The 15,831-nt window shown below is 39.9% G+C and overlaps 1 protein-coding gene and 1 non-coding gene across 6 annotated transcripts in view; both read left to right on the top strand.

The window, feature by feature from the left end:
- CKAP5 (cytoskeleton associated protein 5) overlaps positions 1 to 14,239 on the top strand; it is a 42,190-nt gene extending 27,951 nt beyond the window's left edge. For 2 of the 5 annotated variants that reach the window (XM_009954386.2, XM_086462392.1), the window contains 15 exons: positions 166 to 369; positions 1,581 to 1,716; positions 2,518 to 2,711; positions 4,545 to 4,717; positions 5,847 to 6,020; positions 6,446 to 6,563; positions 7,271 to 7,450; positions 7,912 to 8,099; positions 8,495 to 8,570; positions 9,356 to 9,544; positions 9,634 to 9,771; positions 10,301 to 10,384; positions 10,478 to 10,637; positions 11,986 to 12,140; positions 13,335 to 14,239. In XM_009954386.2, the coding sequence (XP_009952688.1) occupies positions 166 to 369; positions 1,581 to 1,716; positions 2,518 to 2,711; positions 4,545 to 4,717; positions 5,847 to 6,020; positions 6,446 to 6,563; positions 7,271 to 7,450; positions 7,912 to 8,099; positions 8,495 to 8,570; positions 9,356 to 9,544; positions 9,634 to 9,771; positions 10,301 to 10,384; positions 10,478 to 10,637; positions 11,986 to 12,140; positions 13,335 to 13,589 (2,424 nt within the window). In that variant the 3' untranslated portion in view covers positions 13,590 to 14,239. Of the gene's footprint in view, positions 1 to 165; positions 370 to 1,580; positions 1,717 to 2,517; positions 2,712 to 4,544; positions 4,718 to 4,925; positions 4,950 to 5,846; positions 6,021 to 6,445; positions 6,564 to 7,270; positions 7,451 to 7,911; positions 8,100 to 8,494; positions 8,571 to 9,355; positions 9,545 to 9,633; positions 9,785 to 10,298; positions 10,385 to 10,477; positions 10,638 to 11,985; positions 12,141 to 13,334 lie in introns of all 5 variants that reach the window. The other 3 variants (XM_086462393.1, XM_086462394.1, XM_009954387.2) reach the window with 3 other exon arrangements.
- Positions 6,613 to 6,723, top strand: LOC147415838 (small nucleolar RNA SNORD67). The gene has a single exon (XR_015183471.1). It is a non-coding gene; the product is annotated as a small nucleolar RNA SNORD67 (small nucleolar RNA).
- Positions 14,240 to 15,831: the final 1,592 nt, after the last annotated feature.

Here is a 15,831-nt window from a genome sequence, read left to right as displayed (position 1 = left end):
AGAAAGCTGTATAAGTTAAGAGTGAGTACTCATGATTCTAGGAATCCACCAATAAATGTAGACCATTATATCAGGCATAGCTTTTCCTTATTCTCTGTTCTTTTCTTGAACACTATGTTTCATTCTGCCCAATCTCTTTTTTTTTTTTTTTTTTCCTTCTTCAAGCACTTGGAGAGTGAAAAAGATGGAGTCATCAGCTGCCTGGATCTGATCTTAAAATGGCTTACCCTGCGGTTCTTTGATACCAACACAAGTGTTTTGATGAAAACACTTGAATACCTTAAATTGCTTTTCAATTTGCTGAGTCAAGAGGAGTATCACCTTACTGAAAATGAAGCATCCTCTTTCATCCCATATCTTATCCTAAAGGTATGATTCATTATACAGAAACTAACCTTATTTTTCATGAGGAATATAGTAGGATACCATCAAACACTGTAATATATTAATTCCAAATATATTGCGACTGGTGTTAAATCCAGTTGGCAGTGGTGTTCTCCAGGACTCAGTTCTGTTTAACATCTTCATCAATGATCTGGACGAGGGGATTGAGTGCACCCTCAGTAAGTTGGCAGGTGACCCCAAGCTGGGTGGGAGTGTTGATCTGCTTGAGGGTGGGGAGCGTCTGCAGAGGAATCTGGACAGGCTGCATTGATGGGCCGAGGCCAATTATGTGCAGTTCAACAAGGCCAAGTGCTGGGTCCTGCACTTGGTTCACAACAACCCTGTGAAATGCGACAGGCTTGGGGGAGAGTGGCTGGAAAGCTGCGCGGCAGAAAAGGGCCTGGGAGTATTGGTCAACCAACTAGAATATGAGCCAGCAGTGTGCCCAGGTGGCCAAGAAGGCCAACAGCATCCTGGCCTGTATTGGAAACAGTGTGGCCAGCAGGAGTAGGGAAGTGATCATCCCCCTGTACTGAGCACTGGTGAGGCCACACCTTGAATACTGCATTTAGTTTTGAGCCCCTCACTACAAGACAGACATTGAGGTGCTGGAGTGTGTCCAAAGAAGGGCAGTGAGGGTGGTGAGGGGTCTGGGAAACAGGTCTTATGAGGAGCGGCTGAGGGAACTGGGGCTCTTTAGCATGGAGAAGAGGAGGCTGAGGGGAGACCTTATCGCTCTCTACAACTACCTGAAAGGAGGTTGTAGCCAGGTGGGTGTCAGTCTCTTCTTGCAAGTAACAAATAGGACGAGATGGCCTCACATTGTGCCAGGGGAGATTATTAGGAAAAATTTCTTCACTGAAAAGAGTTATCAAGCACTGGAACAGGCTGCCCAGGGAAGTGGTTGAGGCACCATCCCTGGAGGTATTTAAAAGACATGTAGATGTTGCGCTGAGGGACATGGTTTAGTGATGAACTTGGCAGTGCTAGGTGAATGGTTGGACTCGATGATCTTAAGGATCTTTTCCAACTTAAACAATTCTATATTGCCTATTTGCCTCTAAAAGCCATTTACTAAAAAGGACTTTGCATTGAGAATAATTCTGACTTTCCTAATGTTATTTAGACTAATCAACAGTATCATGACTGTTTAAAATATTCTGTATTTCTTCCCTTTTTTCTGACTTTTCCACTAGGTAGGAGAACCGAAAGATGTCATCCGTAAGGATGTACGTGCCATCCTAAACAGGATGTGTCTCATCTATCCAGCCAGCAAGATGTTCACTTTCATCATGGAGGGGACAAAATCCAAAAACTCAAAACAGCGTGCAGGTGGGAAATGGCATGATGAACCAGGCAATTGTGAAGTACTTGAAATTGCTTTGTTTTGCATCTTGAAAAACCCAGCATAATATTTGGTGGAATGTGAGATTTGCCCGTGTATAGCATTTTATGCAGAAGCTTGGAAGTGTTTAAAGGATTGGATTTTAAAGTAGTATCATCTTGCTCTTTATTTTTGATGTCTTTGTACCTTCCAAAGATGAGCAATCTGTTAAATTGCTATCAGGATTAAGATTGGGAGTCTCCCTTCAGTAGGCTTGTTGTCTTAGTGAAACAGTACTGGGGAGAACAGTGACAATGCTGTTGTCCAAGTGAGTCTGTTAATCTGGTGAAGACTTTGAAAAGAAATGTCTCTATACATCTGTCTCAACTTTATTATAGAAATTTTGTGGTATGGTGTTTGTAGCTCAAACAACTCTCTAGTCACCTTGAAACTGTCTTATCCTGATACAACCACAAAGTTAAATTATATACATAATACAGCATTGCAAGCTCATAACTGTCTAAACTACCTAGATGTGAAGTTAACTGTAACATTGCTCATAAATGGTAATGGGAAATACTCGAAGAGTATAGGGATGAATGACAGCTTTTAGATGCTATCTATGTCAAGTAGTCTGAACCTTTAGTTTACTATTCGTCCCATAATGCTGATAGATATACTCTGGTTAATTGTGACTGACATTTCTCTACAGTTGAATGTTCCAGTTGTGCAAGCAATATAGAAATTGTGAGGGCTCTCTTCCCAGCAGCTTTAAACTTGAATGTGTGTGTGTCATTTTCCTCCTTTAGAATGCCTGGAAGAGCTTGGATGTCTGGTTGAATCATATGGCATGAATGTATGCCAGCCAACTCCAGGGAAAGCCTTAAAAGAAATGGCAACTCATATTGGTGATAGAGACAACACTGTGCGCAATGCTGCACTGAACACCATTGTGACTGTCTATAATGTCCATGGCGACCAAGTGTTCAAGCTGATTGGAAATGTGAGTGTAACTGGAAATAAGATTTTTTTTTTTAATTTTTTTTTTCAAGTCCTTACACTTTTATAGGGAATTAGCAATGTTTTGCTAGTGATTGGTCACGGGTCATCTTGCTGTTGGTGTCAAGCATTTTGTAATGCTGAAAATTATTTGCTACACCATACTAAAAGTTAGTTGGTTAATTCCTGATTGTGGGATATATAACCTGGGTGATCATGACTGAAAAACTAAATTGAAAGAAATTAACACAAGACTGAATTTCATGGGAATTAAATTGATTATAAAGAATAAGTTGTTTTATAGTCAACTGTATAGATAACATCTGTGATTTGGAATGACATTTGGATGACTTATTTGGCCAAAAAAGGCTAGTTATTGGGGCACCATCAAGTACTCTCGGCTTTTCTTTTTTTTTATGCCCATCTCCACCAGCTGCTTTGCAGTCAAAGTCTGGTAAGTTTGGTTTGTTTGCTTTATCTTATTGCACTCCAGTGCTTAAGGTCTGTGACATTACTGTGTTTCTTTCTGTCACGGCTGGTTTGTTCTCTGGAAATCATACTTGGCCATGTAATCTAAAATGCAGTGAAGGTTAAGGGTGGTGAAACTCAGTTTCTAGTCTCCAGCAGTGGAAAGTTAGTTCACTGCATTGTCTACAATTACTGTGCATAACAGATTAAGTATACTGAATTCTAACCTGAGTCAAGAACTGTTAGACCATTTTTTTTTCCTGTTCTGTTCTCTGAATTTGTGGTCTTGGTAATGTTTCTAGCAGCACTTCAACTGATAGGAATATTATAGATATATTGATGCCTGTATGAACTTTTCATGTTGTGTTATATACCATAGTGCATACAAGCTGTTGGATGGATATTTTATAGAGTATGATGAGCAGGGCAGCCAGGCTGCCTCTTCTTCCCTGCCCCCCAAAATGTGATACTTTTCTCTGGTAACCATCTCCATGAAAATTAACGTTGCGTTTTCATTAACACTTTTGATTCCCATCTTATTTTAACTATTGTTCAGAATGCAAGCTGCCGCCTCCTCAGTGTTGCGTAGTCCATTTGCTTTTGGATTTTCAAGGTTAAGAAAAGATCTGTAGCACCTGAACCATTCAGCCCCTTCTAACTGTGGCTTTCTGAGCTTCAGTGTGGTCCATCTAGTCTCAAAATGTATGGCTTTCAGGAAGGTTTCCAAATCATAGGGACACTGGAGAGTACTTCCCACAAAACTATCACAGCTACTTTTGTTCAAATGTAGTTGTTGGTAACCTTTGGTCATGTAGGTAAGCAGATAAATATGATTCTTTTCACTGCATGAGTTGGAGTGTTCAGTTGGCTTACCTTGTGTTCAAGTTGAATTATGAGTACATTGAACAGGTCAGCTCAACTGTTATAAGCACTCTGGCTTCTGTGGCAGGGTCCATAGTGTTAAAGCATTGCCTGGGCTCCCAATAGGGGATATGGAAAGGTGGTTGGGGATTTTTTGTTTGGTTGGTTGGGGTTTTTTTGCAGCAGCAGCAGCATAAGCAAGAATTAGAAACACATGATAGTACCATAGTTTGAGTTCAAGATTACTTGTTTCTTTGAAATTGTGTGGGCTAGAAATAGCTGTAGTTCTTATTACAGTCTGTCAGTATGGGTTAATTAGCTCCTGAAGTAGCATCTCGCAGTCCAGAGTGGCCATATTAAGTTTGCTGCTAGATGGTTATATTGGCAGCTTATATTCTTGGTATTAGAGAACTTCAGTCTGCAGTAATAAGTGGTATACTTCCTCTAGGTGACCAAGATTTCTAAAAACCATACAACTCAAATTGACTGAAAGCATTGTGTTTTATAGCTTTCTGAGAAAGACATGAGCATGCTGGAGGAAAGAATAAAACGGTCAGCCAAGAGACCATCTGCTGCTCCAGCGAGACAGGCAGAAGAGAAACCTCAGCGTACTCAAAACATCAGCGCTAATGCTAGCATGCTGCGGAAGGGACCAACTGAGGACATGTCCTCCAAACTCAAGTATGTAATATTATGGTCTGTAGCTTGCATGGTGTATGTGCTAATATCATGTCTGGCTATGTTATTTTAGTTCTTGTATCATCATCTTTGCATGTTGTGAAAATCAGCTAAATAATATAAAACAAAACGTCTGAAACTTTTTTGTCTTGTCTGTCTTGAATCTTTCTAAATGGTCTTGTGCCTTTTTTCACTGCTTCTCCATGGACAGAATTATGTATCGCACTTATAGGATGTAAGTACTGCCCACTAACTCCTTGGTAGCAAGGTTCTTGCATCTTTCAGTTCCTATCTTAGTCATCCCTTCCTGAAGGTGACAGGTTTACCATGGCCAGTTAGTTCTAGGTTATTTACAGGTCTCTGACTTACAGAAAAGAAGGAAACAAAAGATACGGGTTTCTGCCAAGGTGGCTATAGATCAAACTGCAGGCAGGCATGGCACTTCCATGTTAAGCAGCTGTTAGAAATACTGGGAGAACTTCCTATGTGTTACGTTAAACTTGGTGTTGATTGGATCCTGTTCTTAACCCTTTAGGACAGATACAGAACTGGATGAGCATGTGCCAATTGTAGAGCCTGGGGCCACAGTACCAAAACCAGAAAGCTCAGAAACTGTGTTCCTTTCCACCTGCTCATATTCTTGAAATAAAAGTCCCTGTTGAGAACTATGTATTGGAACATTTCCTTAATATGCAGCACAAGTCATCTCACGCTGAGAGTCCTAGATTTGGATGAGTTTGCAAGGTTGCTATGTACATATGGATTCTATCTATTATTTAAAAAAAAAAGCCACTCTAACACTATATTCCATTAATACTATTTTAAACTGTGCTAGATATCTCTCAAAATGAACTTAGTGCATACCTATCACAGATGTAGGGGGTCTTGTGGTGGGTTATAACAGAAAGCAGGAAGGCAAGTAACTAGCAGCTGCACTCCTGGCCTACAAAAGCTTGGTTTACTAATGGCTAGGGGAAAGGCAAAAACAGTTATTAGGGGGCTTGAATAAAATCAGAACTTCAAAATCTGTGCTATTTTATTATGAGAGCTTTAGGGCTACCAGTGGATGCTCCTACTAGTACTCTTGTCTGTTGTGTATATTTAATGAATACCTCTCTCCTGGTTTCTGTAGCCAAAATCGCAACATGGGCAGTCACTCGGAAGCAATGCATACAGTTCCACGGGAATTTCAGCTGGATCTTGATGAAATTGAAAATGACAATGGTACTGTCAGATGTGAGATGCCAGCACTTGTACAACACAAACTAGATGACATCTTTGAGCCAGTCTTGATTCCTGAGCCCAAGTGAGTCTAGTTTTAACTCCTAAGTGAAACCAGTAAGGCTACTTAAACTATTTTGAGAAGCTAAATTGGCCATGCTAGTTTCTACATTTGTACTTAACATGAGAAGGTAGCGTTGAAGAGAGATGTCAAAGTGAGAGTCTTGTACTGTTCTGGAAACTGGAGAGCAGTTATTTCTCATGAAAAACCTGAGTTCTGCTTATGTGTCTTTATAGTAAAAGAATCTTGAGTTTGTAAATGCATCACCAGTGTATTTACAAGTAGTGCAATAGACATGTTAAAAGGAATGATTCTTTCCTTGCATATCCTCTGTGAAGAAGGAAGTCCTTTTCCCTTATCTCTAAACCACCACTGAAATACAGCATTTCAGTGTAAATTAGAGCTATCTCTCCGAAGAGTAATGAATCCTGTTTTCTTCAATTGTTCAGAATTCGTGCTGTGTCCCCCCACTTTGACATGCACAGTAACACAGCTTCTACTATCAACTTCGTCATTTCCCAAGTAGCCAGTGGTGATATAAATACAAGTGTCCAGGCTCTGGCACAGGTAAGTGAATTAAGGTAGCAATTAATCACACTGTACTAAACTATTTGTCTGCGAGGGTGATGAGTTGCACTGTGGTGGAGCAATCATGTCAGGTGACGTGGACTCTGCTCAGAATCTCCCTGGTGACAAAACTAAGTGCACAGGGGCCATCTGACTCGCTTTAGCAATAGAAATTCCACTTGGATGGTGTAGAATAGACTCTTTAACACAGAAGCACTGAGGGGAAAAAAAGTGTATCTCTTTGTTTTTGTTAAGTATCTGTGCTGTAAGTTTGAAAAAGCCAGTTAAGCCAGTGAGACTTAACTTTTAAATGTAAAAGGTTTTACAGATCCTCAGCAAAAGGATTGTCTTGCCTCATAGCTTTTACATGTTTCTAGGGTGGTTTTAACTACTTATAAGTATTTAATCCAGAAGATTTCATAAAGCTGTTAATTCCAGAATCCATACTGCAGCATTTCATGTTTTTTATTTGCATACAGGATAGGATTGCAGTTCTAAAAGATCAGTAATTTGGGTCAGCAATAGAAAGTCTGTGGCTACTGATTTCAGGTGAAAGCCTTAGAATTTGCCAAGTGCCTTGGCAAATGGGATTGGTCAGGGCAAGATTTTTCCAATAGAAAAGGGGGGGGGTGGGTGTTAATTACACTTATTTTGCACTGTTTGCACTATGTTGTCTTTACCTGGGTGTTTTGGTTTTTAAATCTTAGATTGATGAGGTTCTCAGACAGGAAGACAAAGCAGAAGCCATGTCTGGTCACATCGACCAATTCCTAATAGCCACGTTTATGCAGCTTCGGCTTATCTACAATACGCACATGGCAGATGAGAAGCTCGACAAAGATGAGATCATCAAACTTTACAGCTGTATTATTGGGAGCATGATCTCGGTAAGGCTTTGACACAAAAGTTTAGGTGAAGAGCAAATAATTTCTATGCAGAAGTTGCAGGAGAATGGAATGTCTGTCCTGTACCTAGGTTAGCTTACTATTGAGTCTTATTTACAAAGGTTTGTTGTTAATTGTCTGCTCATCAATGCACCTTTTGAGAGGGAGTGGGGAATGAGAAATTGGGGAGGGAAGAAGGACTGTTTGTTTGATTCTACAGAATACAGCCACTCTTAACACCTTTGTTAAGCTCTGTTTTAATATTCCTTACCTTTTCAGTACTTAGTTGATGGCCTCAGTATTTTCAGAAGTCACTCAGTAGAAATAACTTCCTAGTTGCATTTTTATCTTTTAGTGTTGGGGGGGTGGGGTTTGTCAAATGGGTTGACAGTGTAGTCTAGAGAAATCCCTATATTAAAGTGTTGCATGCATGGAAAATGTCTAATGTTGTCTTCAATTTGTAGCTATTTCAGATAGAGAGTCTGGCTCGAGAGGCCTCCACTGGTGTGCTAAAGGACCTAATGCATGGTCTTATTACATTAATGCTGGATTCTCGGGTTGAAGACCTTGAGGAGGGTGAGCAGGTCATCCGATCAGTCAACCTCTTGGTAGTGAAAGTTCTGGAAAAGTCTGATCAGACCAACATCTTGAGGTATATAATGAAAACTGCAAAATTACCCCTTCTTTTCACCCATTCTTGTGTGTTCCTTGAATGGCTGAGTTGTTTTCATTCTGTAAGCACAATGATGTCTGTAAAATCATTCAGCTGGCTAATGAAGAATTAGCACTGATCATCAGTGGTGATCAGAATTTGAGTGCACAATCTGCACAGCTGGAGGCAAGCTAAACAAACCAGCTTAGCGTGATTCCGTATGCTTTGTAGTTCTGCAGGCTGCTTCTTACTCATAAATGTACTAGAAAGAAAGAAAGAGCTTTTATACAACGTGGTGTAAACTGCTGGACTAACCCTTCTCTGGTGTGGTGTGGGCACTTTTTTTGGCATGTAGCACTTTTCCTGTGTAACTATTGTAAATTTATTCCTTCTAGTGCTCTGCTTGTTTTGCTCCAAGACAGTCTGCTAGCAACAGCCAGCTCACCTAAGTTTTCAGAACTTGTCATGAAGGTGAGTCTGTTGTAGGGGTTTTGAACTTGGTTTATCTGAATCAACTTAGCTGAAAGAACAGATATATTTTTTTTTAAAAAAAAGTGACCATAACTTGAAATATTTCTTATAACTCTTATCTAATTTTAAGATTATAATTGTTACATATAGTGACTTTTTGTATGCCAGGAGGGAGCTTAACACCTGCTAATAGTTTGCTATGTGTACTAATACAAACTCCATACAGAGGTGTGCAGTCACCTGCTGGGCTTATTTGCTTAGACACAGCACTGTACTAGGGAATTCAAACAGTCCTAGGCTGGAGCTGGCTTGTGTTTTGTCATCTCTAAGGACAGGCAGAGTGAACATGCAGATGTCTGCATTTAGAGCATGGGTGTGATATTTTTTTTATACTACAACACCCTTTTATAACTGGCATGACTTAAAGACAACTTAGGTTTAACCTCATTAAGAATGCCTAAAGAACTCTGTCTTTGTGGAGGTGTACGTAGCATGTTATGCATTATCTGTGAAATTTCCTCTTGCAAAGCATTCAGTCTCCTGTTACTGGTAGAGGAGTCAGAACTACGTGCATCAGCTCTAAGGAAGAATCTGGATACAGTACAGCTAGTTCCAAACAGAAAGTATGTACCAGTGCAAATGCAGCTTGAGCAGATAGAAACAGTGCATGTCTGTATGTGGTAGCAGGGTGAAATGGCTCAATGATAGTTCTGTGTAATCTCTCCTTATATAATTAAATGCTTCTTCCTTGAGTTGTCTTTCTTTAAGTCAACCTCTCGTTCTAGTGTCTTTGGAGAATGGTGCGTCTTCTTCCAGAAACCATTAATAGCATTAATCTGGATCGGATTCTACTGGATATCCACATTTTCATGAAGGTCTTTCCCAAAGAGAAGCTGAAGCAGTGTAAGAGTGAGTTTCCTATAAGGACACTGAAGACTCTGCTTCACACCCTGTGCAAGCTGAAAGGGCCCAAGGTCAGACGAGTCATGTACTTTTAAGTTGGATATTCATGCAGTCTCTATAGCTTTTCCCTTTTTTTACTTCCCTCTTTTTCTTCTTTTAGATCTTAGATCATTTAACAATGATAGACAACAAAAATGAGTCTGAGTTGGAGGCTCACCTGTGTAGAGTAATGAAACACTCCATGGACCAGACTGGAAGCAAAGCTGATAAGGATACAGAAAAAGGGGCTTCTCGCATTGTAAGTAATATAAACATGTTGATGGGGAGAGGGAATGTAAGGCAATTTGTTTAAGAAACAAGCTTAATTTTGTGATCGTGGAATATGAAGTAGTCATTGCCTTTCCAACATGCAACTAATGTTGGAAATACTCTTCTAATTTCACATTTATGGCTGTTTTGGCAACGTACAGTGTGTTTCTGTTACCGGAATATTCTGTGTCTATCCCAGGCTGAAGTGCTCCCCAGGACATTCAGGTGTGCAGCATAGGTTTTATGCTGCCTGATACTTTATTTGATTTACTACAAATTGACTATACCCAAAAGAGGTTTTAAACACTGACTTCTCAGAAGGAGTCCTACAGCTTGATGATGTCCTTGCTCGTTCTGTGTGAACAGTGGCTATGTAAAACCCTAACCACTTCAAGGTTTTCTTCACCTTGGAAACTCTGTATCTAGCTAGCAGGTCTGGGGGCACTGTGGGTTCATCTAACTTCCCTTCATTTTTATTCACTTTGTTTTAGAAGTCTCTTTATTTTTTTTTTATTTAGGAGGAAAAGGCTTCGAAGGCCAAAGTTAACGATATTTTGGCAGAAATATTTAAGAAGATTGGCTCCAAGGAGAACACTAAGGAGGTAAGTGCACCCTTCCTGCAAGGAAGAAGGCATGGTACGTTAGAGTGGTTTATGCAGCAGTTGTAGTAATGCACAGAAACTCTTCCCTCCCAGGGTCTGGCAGAGCTATATGAATACAAAAAGAAATACTCTGATGCAGACATTGAGCCCTTCCTGAAAAACTCCTCTCAGTTCTTCCAGAGCTATGTGGAAAGAGGCCTCCGGCTAATAGAAACAGAACGGGAGGGGAAAGGACGCATTGCTGCTTCTACAGGTACATGTTATAGCAGAACTTATTGATTTATGAGAAGCAGAGATATAAGGAGAGCAGTTATGTGTCCGCTGGTAGAAATCAGCATTTGCAGCTGTTTATGGATTTCCAAAGCAAGTCACATGTTTTCTTGGCACTTGCGTTGCTTCATGAACTATACCATTTGCAGGGACTATGCATTCTTTGTTTACAAAAAAGGTGTTATAACCACCTTCACACTAAATGTAGAAGCATCTGAAAGGCTTGGTAAAGAAGTGGTTCTCATTCATACCCTGTAGTGTGGGTTGAACATTAGCCTGTGATTCACGTGTCTGGTATCAAGGATTGTTTCTGCAAAGTATATAGCTGGTTTATAACAGCAGCAGCTATCAGATTCCTCTTTTACCTTTTGGTTACTAAAATGGTACAGGAGGTTTTTTAATAGTTGTTTATGGTGGATTCGAAAAGTGTACTTTAAATAACTTGAAGTGTTCCTGTAGCAATCTTTGTAATGACCCTTTCCAATAAATCAGCTTTTTAATTGGATAAATTACTGTAAAACACTCAGTTTGTTAGTGAGTTTTTTCATTGCAGTCAGTACAAATGAGTATTTAATGCAATATTAGGGACAAAATGTGATGGATGATTAGCTGACAGTAAAAAACGATACACATTCTGGCAGAACTACCTTTAACTTTCATTTCTTTCACATTTCACAGTGTTCTGTGAGCCTTTAGTCTTCTCTGGTACTACGGTTCCTTCTCCTATCCTTGTATTGTAAATTACTGTAGGAGTAAGTTTCTTTCAGAACCTCCTAAATGTGTCTGATTAGATAAGACAGACAATTCTACTTTTCATCCTAAAAGTCTGTGCAACCAAGAAATGTTAGTGCAACTGTTAGAGATTTCAAAACATAATTTACATACTCCAATTTTGTCCGTCCCCTGCCTCCTCCCTGCCCCCAATAGTTTGATGTAATAAAGGATAGACAAAAGACTCTAAATATTTTCCATCCTGCCAATTGCTGAGTTCTGTCTGTTGGACATGATGATTACTACTGGTCCACATCAGCATCTTCCTCTCTGTCCACTGTCTTTGTCAGCTGTTAGCCTTAACACTACTTCTGGAGCTGCTCTGCTGCCGCTTCTTAAATGTCTCATTTTCTTGGTTTTCAGTTGTCACTCCTGCAGGGAAATGAAAGGGCTGATATGCCTATACTAGCAAATACAACTACCTTGGTAGTTATAGGTTGGTTGACTCTTCATCCATTGCACCTTATTCCAAGGAACTGACCAAGAGGCTTAAACTTTTTTGATGTTTTCAATCTTTTTTTTTTTTATTTTTCTCCTCACCCATTCCCTTGATCTTCCAGGAATTTCTCCTCAGATGGAAGGAACGTGTGTTCCCGCTTCTACCCACACTGTGTCTTCATCTATAGGAAACACAAATGGGGAGGAAGTGGGGCCTTCAGTTTACTTGGAAAGATTAAAAATCCTCAGGCAGCGTTGTGGCCTGGACAATGCAAAGGTATTGTACTTGACAACACATGTAATAAATCCCCAGGGGAGGCACTTCATTTGCACTTTTTTTAAGAACTCAAATGATGTTTTTTCCTGTGCCAAAGGCAGATTGCAATCAGAACTGATGATCTTTCATTACACTGCACATCCTAGCTCTTCACTGAATGTCACCATGCCTAGTATAAATGACTTTAAACTCATTACCTGGCCAAACAGGCTTACGTTTCAGTCCACTCTGCAGCACCTAGTGTACATGCAGGTTGTTTCTACAGCCCTGTAGTTTAGTATCTTCCCTTACCCTGTAGTTGAGTCTCAAAGAACTTAACTACTGTTCTCTAAAGGTTAATATATATATATATATGTATGTACACACCTCTGAGTTGAATGATGTGGAAATTCTAGATCTTGCTGCTCTGAAACAACCATAAGAGCTGATTGAAGACTTTGAAGTCTTATATATTTTGGGTGTACGGATACTGGGGCACAGAAATACCAAATGAGCTTAGGATTGGAAACCTGCAGGCCAGAATTTCTAACAGTTCTGTGATTATGTGTTGGGAATCTAGTGCCAACTACTCATGTGGCAGAGTGTGAATTTCAGAAGTGAAGTTCACTCTAGGAATGGTCATCCAGGCACATCACTGTTTTAATCTTTCACACAAACTTGCAGATCAGCTCACCGCTCTTCCCAGGTGATAGTCACAAGGTAACTAACATAGGTGGAGTTCATCAATGGTAAAAGAACATTGAATTGACATTGTAAGCCTTTGGGAGGGTGGATCTTGCCAATCAATCCAAGTTTCCTCTTCTCATTCCTCCAGAAAACTCATTGACCATTGATGCTGCACATAGGCGTGGACTTTCCTCTTGTGATGTTAGAATTCAGGCTATTCAAGACAGCAGCAGGCCATCTCAGTAAAACACTGGTCTGCTGTGAATTTTTGATGTTTAAAGACTGTAGTTCTTTTGTGTCCCTACTGACATAAAGCTAAACAGGAACTATTTAGATGATGGGAGTTGAGTATTGTAGTTGGCTTTGCATGGTTCTGACTTTGGCAACTCACTTTTATCAGTTCAGATCACCTGTGTTGTATTGCTCCTTCCCTTTCCTCTGTTTTTAGCGTTTCCTCTGAAGATTGTGGTTTGTACTTCTTAGGCTTTTGCCACTATCTGTTTTAACACTTGCTTTCCTCTGCTGTAGCAGGAAGACAGACCACCTCTGACATCTCTGCTCTCTAAACCAGCGCTCCCTACAGTTGCATCCTCTACAGATATGCTTCACAGTAAGCTCTCCCAGCTCCGTGAGTCACGGGAGCAGTACCAACATCTGGACCTGGATTCAAATCAGACTCATTCCTCTGGCATTGGAACTACCCTGGCTTCACCCTCTTCTGCAGCAGCTAATATTGATGACTTGAAAAAAAGATTGGAGAGAATAAAAAGCAGTCGCAAATAGAGATGCGAGAGAAAGAGCATCACTGTTGCTTGGGCTGTCTTCAGCTTTAGTTTACTAAACTAGAAGTCTTCATAGTTAAATGGCCTCATTTAGGCCTAATGTATACAAACTGGTTTATGTATAATACAGTGGATTTTGGGGGGTTGAGTCTTTGTGGCACAAGTATTTGTACATACTCTGCTTCTCAGTGAGCATCTCTGACAATAGAAGGCTGTCTGTGTATTAGTTTTAGTGTACAGACCTGTAAACAACATCCTCTTGCTCAGACTAGTTTCTCATAACTTGTTTTTTTATTTGTAAAATTGTCTTTAAGATCTTTTCCTAGTTCTTAACTCTTAGAAGATCTTTAGTGATTTCACTTTTAATTTTGTGAATTCTTCTCCATGTAATCCTTGAACTGTTGATTCTGTATGGACACATGGCATGAAGTAACTAATTTAAGTGTCTTTTGTAAATAAAGTTTGCATTAACTATACCAGCCTCTGTAGGAACAGCAGTGACCACTGATTAGAGAAGTCACTCTCTATTCCTGAATGTTAGTGACTGGGCATCTACAAGCTGAACTAAGCTATTATTGACATGAACCTTGGGGTTTCGATATATTATAAGGAAGATGAGTGAAAATATACTATCTGTGGGTGTAGTGCTGAGACTTTGCACTCTTATTTCCATGAGCAGTAGTGCATTTTTATATAGTTGCTTTTTTTGTTTTGGAATATGTTTCTGTATCTTGAGAGTAAGTTGAGAATATTTAGTTTGCTGAAATGCTTATTTTAAATTATCTAGTCGTCGTGATGCCTTTTACCCAGGTTAAGCATAGTCCCATCTGTGTATGAATGCTTTGAGGGAGCCTGCTGCTGTTGATACAGAATAGTTTATAGTGATGTGTAGCTAGTGGACTCATTTATCCTGAACTCATTTGGTTAAGCAGTCTTCCTCATGCAGGTAGACCTCACCACCATATTCTTTTTGCTCTTAGACATCTGATGTCAGCTAACTCAATTATTTTGTATAACTAAGACACCTGGTAGTGCTAGTCTGTGAAAGCTGTAGCCACTGCTTTTTTTGTAAGAGTGTCTTTTTCAGAAGCTACAAGTATGGAAATTGACACACACACTGCGTAGCCTTTCTAGCCCTTTAATTTCCAGGGAGGTGATGTGCTTTCACCTTACTACCACACTTCCATGTGAGAGCTGGTTGTGAAGCATAAATTGCACATCTGTTCCACAGCTAGAACAGCATTATTGAAGAGTTGGACAGGCAGGCTTAAAATAGCGCACTTCTGATCTAGATTTTAATCTGTTCCACATAACTGATGCTTTTGTTGTTTGCTCTGTGGACCAGCAGTCTCTGCATTAGGGCTGTTACTGAAACTATCTTGCCTGATTACAGTAAAAATGTGGTTTAAATTAGTACCTGTGCAACAGATCTATGCCAGAGCTTCTGCAAATGGCTGAAATCTTCCTTTTACAGGACCCCTAGCCTGGGGTTGCAGCTGATGTACTACTGCTTGGTGCTTATGGTGATACACTGTGTACACTGTGATAGCAGGTGACTTGCGAGCGTTCTCCATCCTGTGTTAATTGACATGATGCCATCCATTGCTCCACCACCTCTATTTAGTAGTTGCAGTCTCCTCTCCTAACCTGAAGTAGGCATGCACTTTCTTGTGGAACAGAGCTGTATGACAGGTGGAGGTTTGGCCCTTGCTGGTAAGTGCTGAGGTTTTGTGCACTTAAACTGGGTCTGTTTGTGAACAGTTTATGTTGGCTGGCGCTAGAGTTACTGCTGCTACCTCTCAATTACTAGCTGCTTTTTGAAACTTACTGACATTTAAATTAATCCATATGTTCCTTTACCATGTCCAGCAGATGTTCTGAAGAGCTATTTAATTAATTAAAATTTAATTAATTAAAAAAAGTTAATTAGCTCAGGATGTTAAAACAGCAATGCTTGCGAACCTGCATACAACTATTTTTAAATTTGAAGCTGAATTGGAAGTGCAATACAGGAATAACTGAGTATCAGAAGATATAGTTGCTTACTATGAATGAGTTTTTGCCCTGTGTCTCTGTAGTGTTTGGTTGGACTCAATATCCTGGGAGTTCTGAACTAAAACTTGTGCACATAAATTAATAAAGCCTAATCTTTAGCCCAGACAATATTTAAATAACATTAAACTGAATTTTAAAAATTATTCTTCTGTATTGTTTGTAACAAGTCAGTACTAGCAGTGACTTAC

The sequence above is a fragment of the Leptosomus discolor genome, chromosome 3, assembly GCF_034619465.1.
Source record: "Leptosomus discolor isolate bLepDis1 chromosome 3, bLepDis1.hap2, whole genome shotgun sequence".
NCBI lineage: Eukaryota > Metazoa > Chordata > Aves > Leptosomiformes > Leptosomidae > Leptosomus > Leptosomus discolor.
This window is presented reverse-complemented; position numbering and strand designations above follow the sequence as displayed.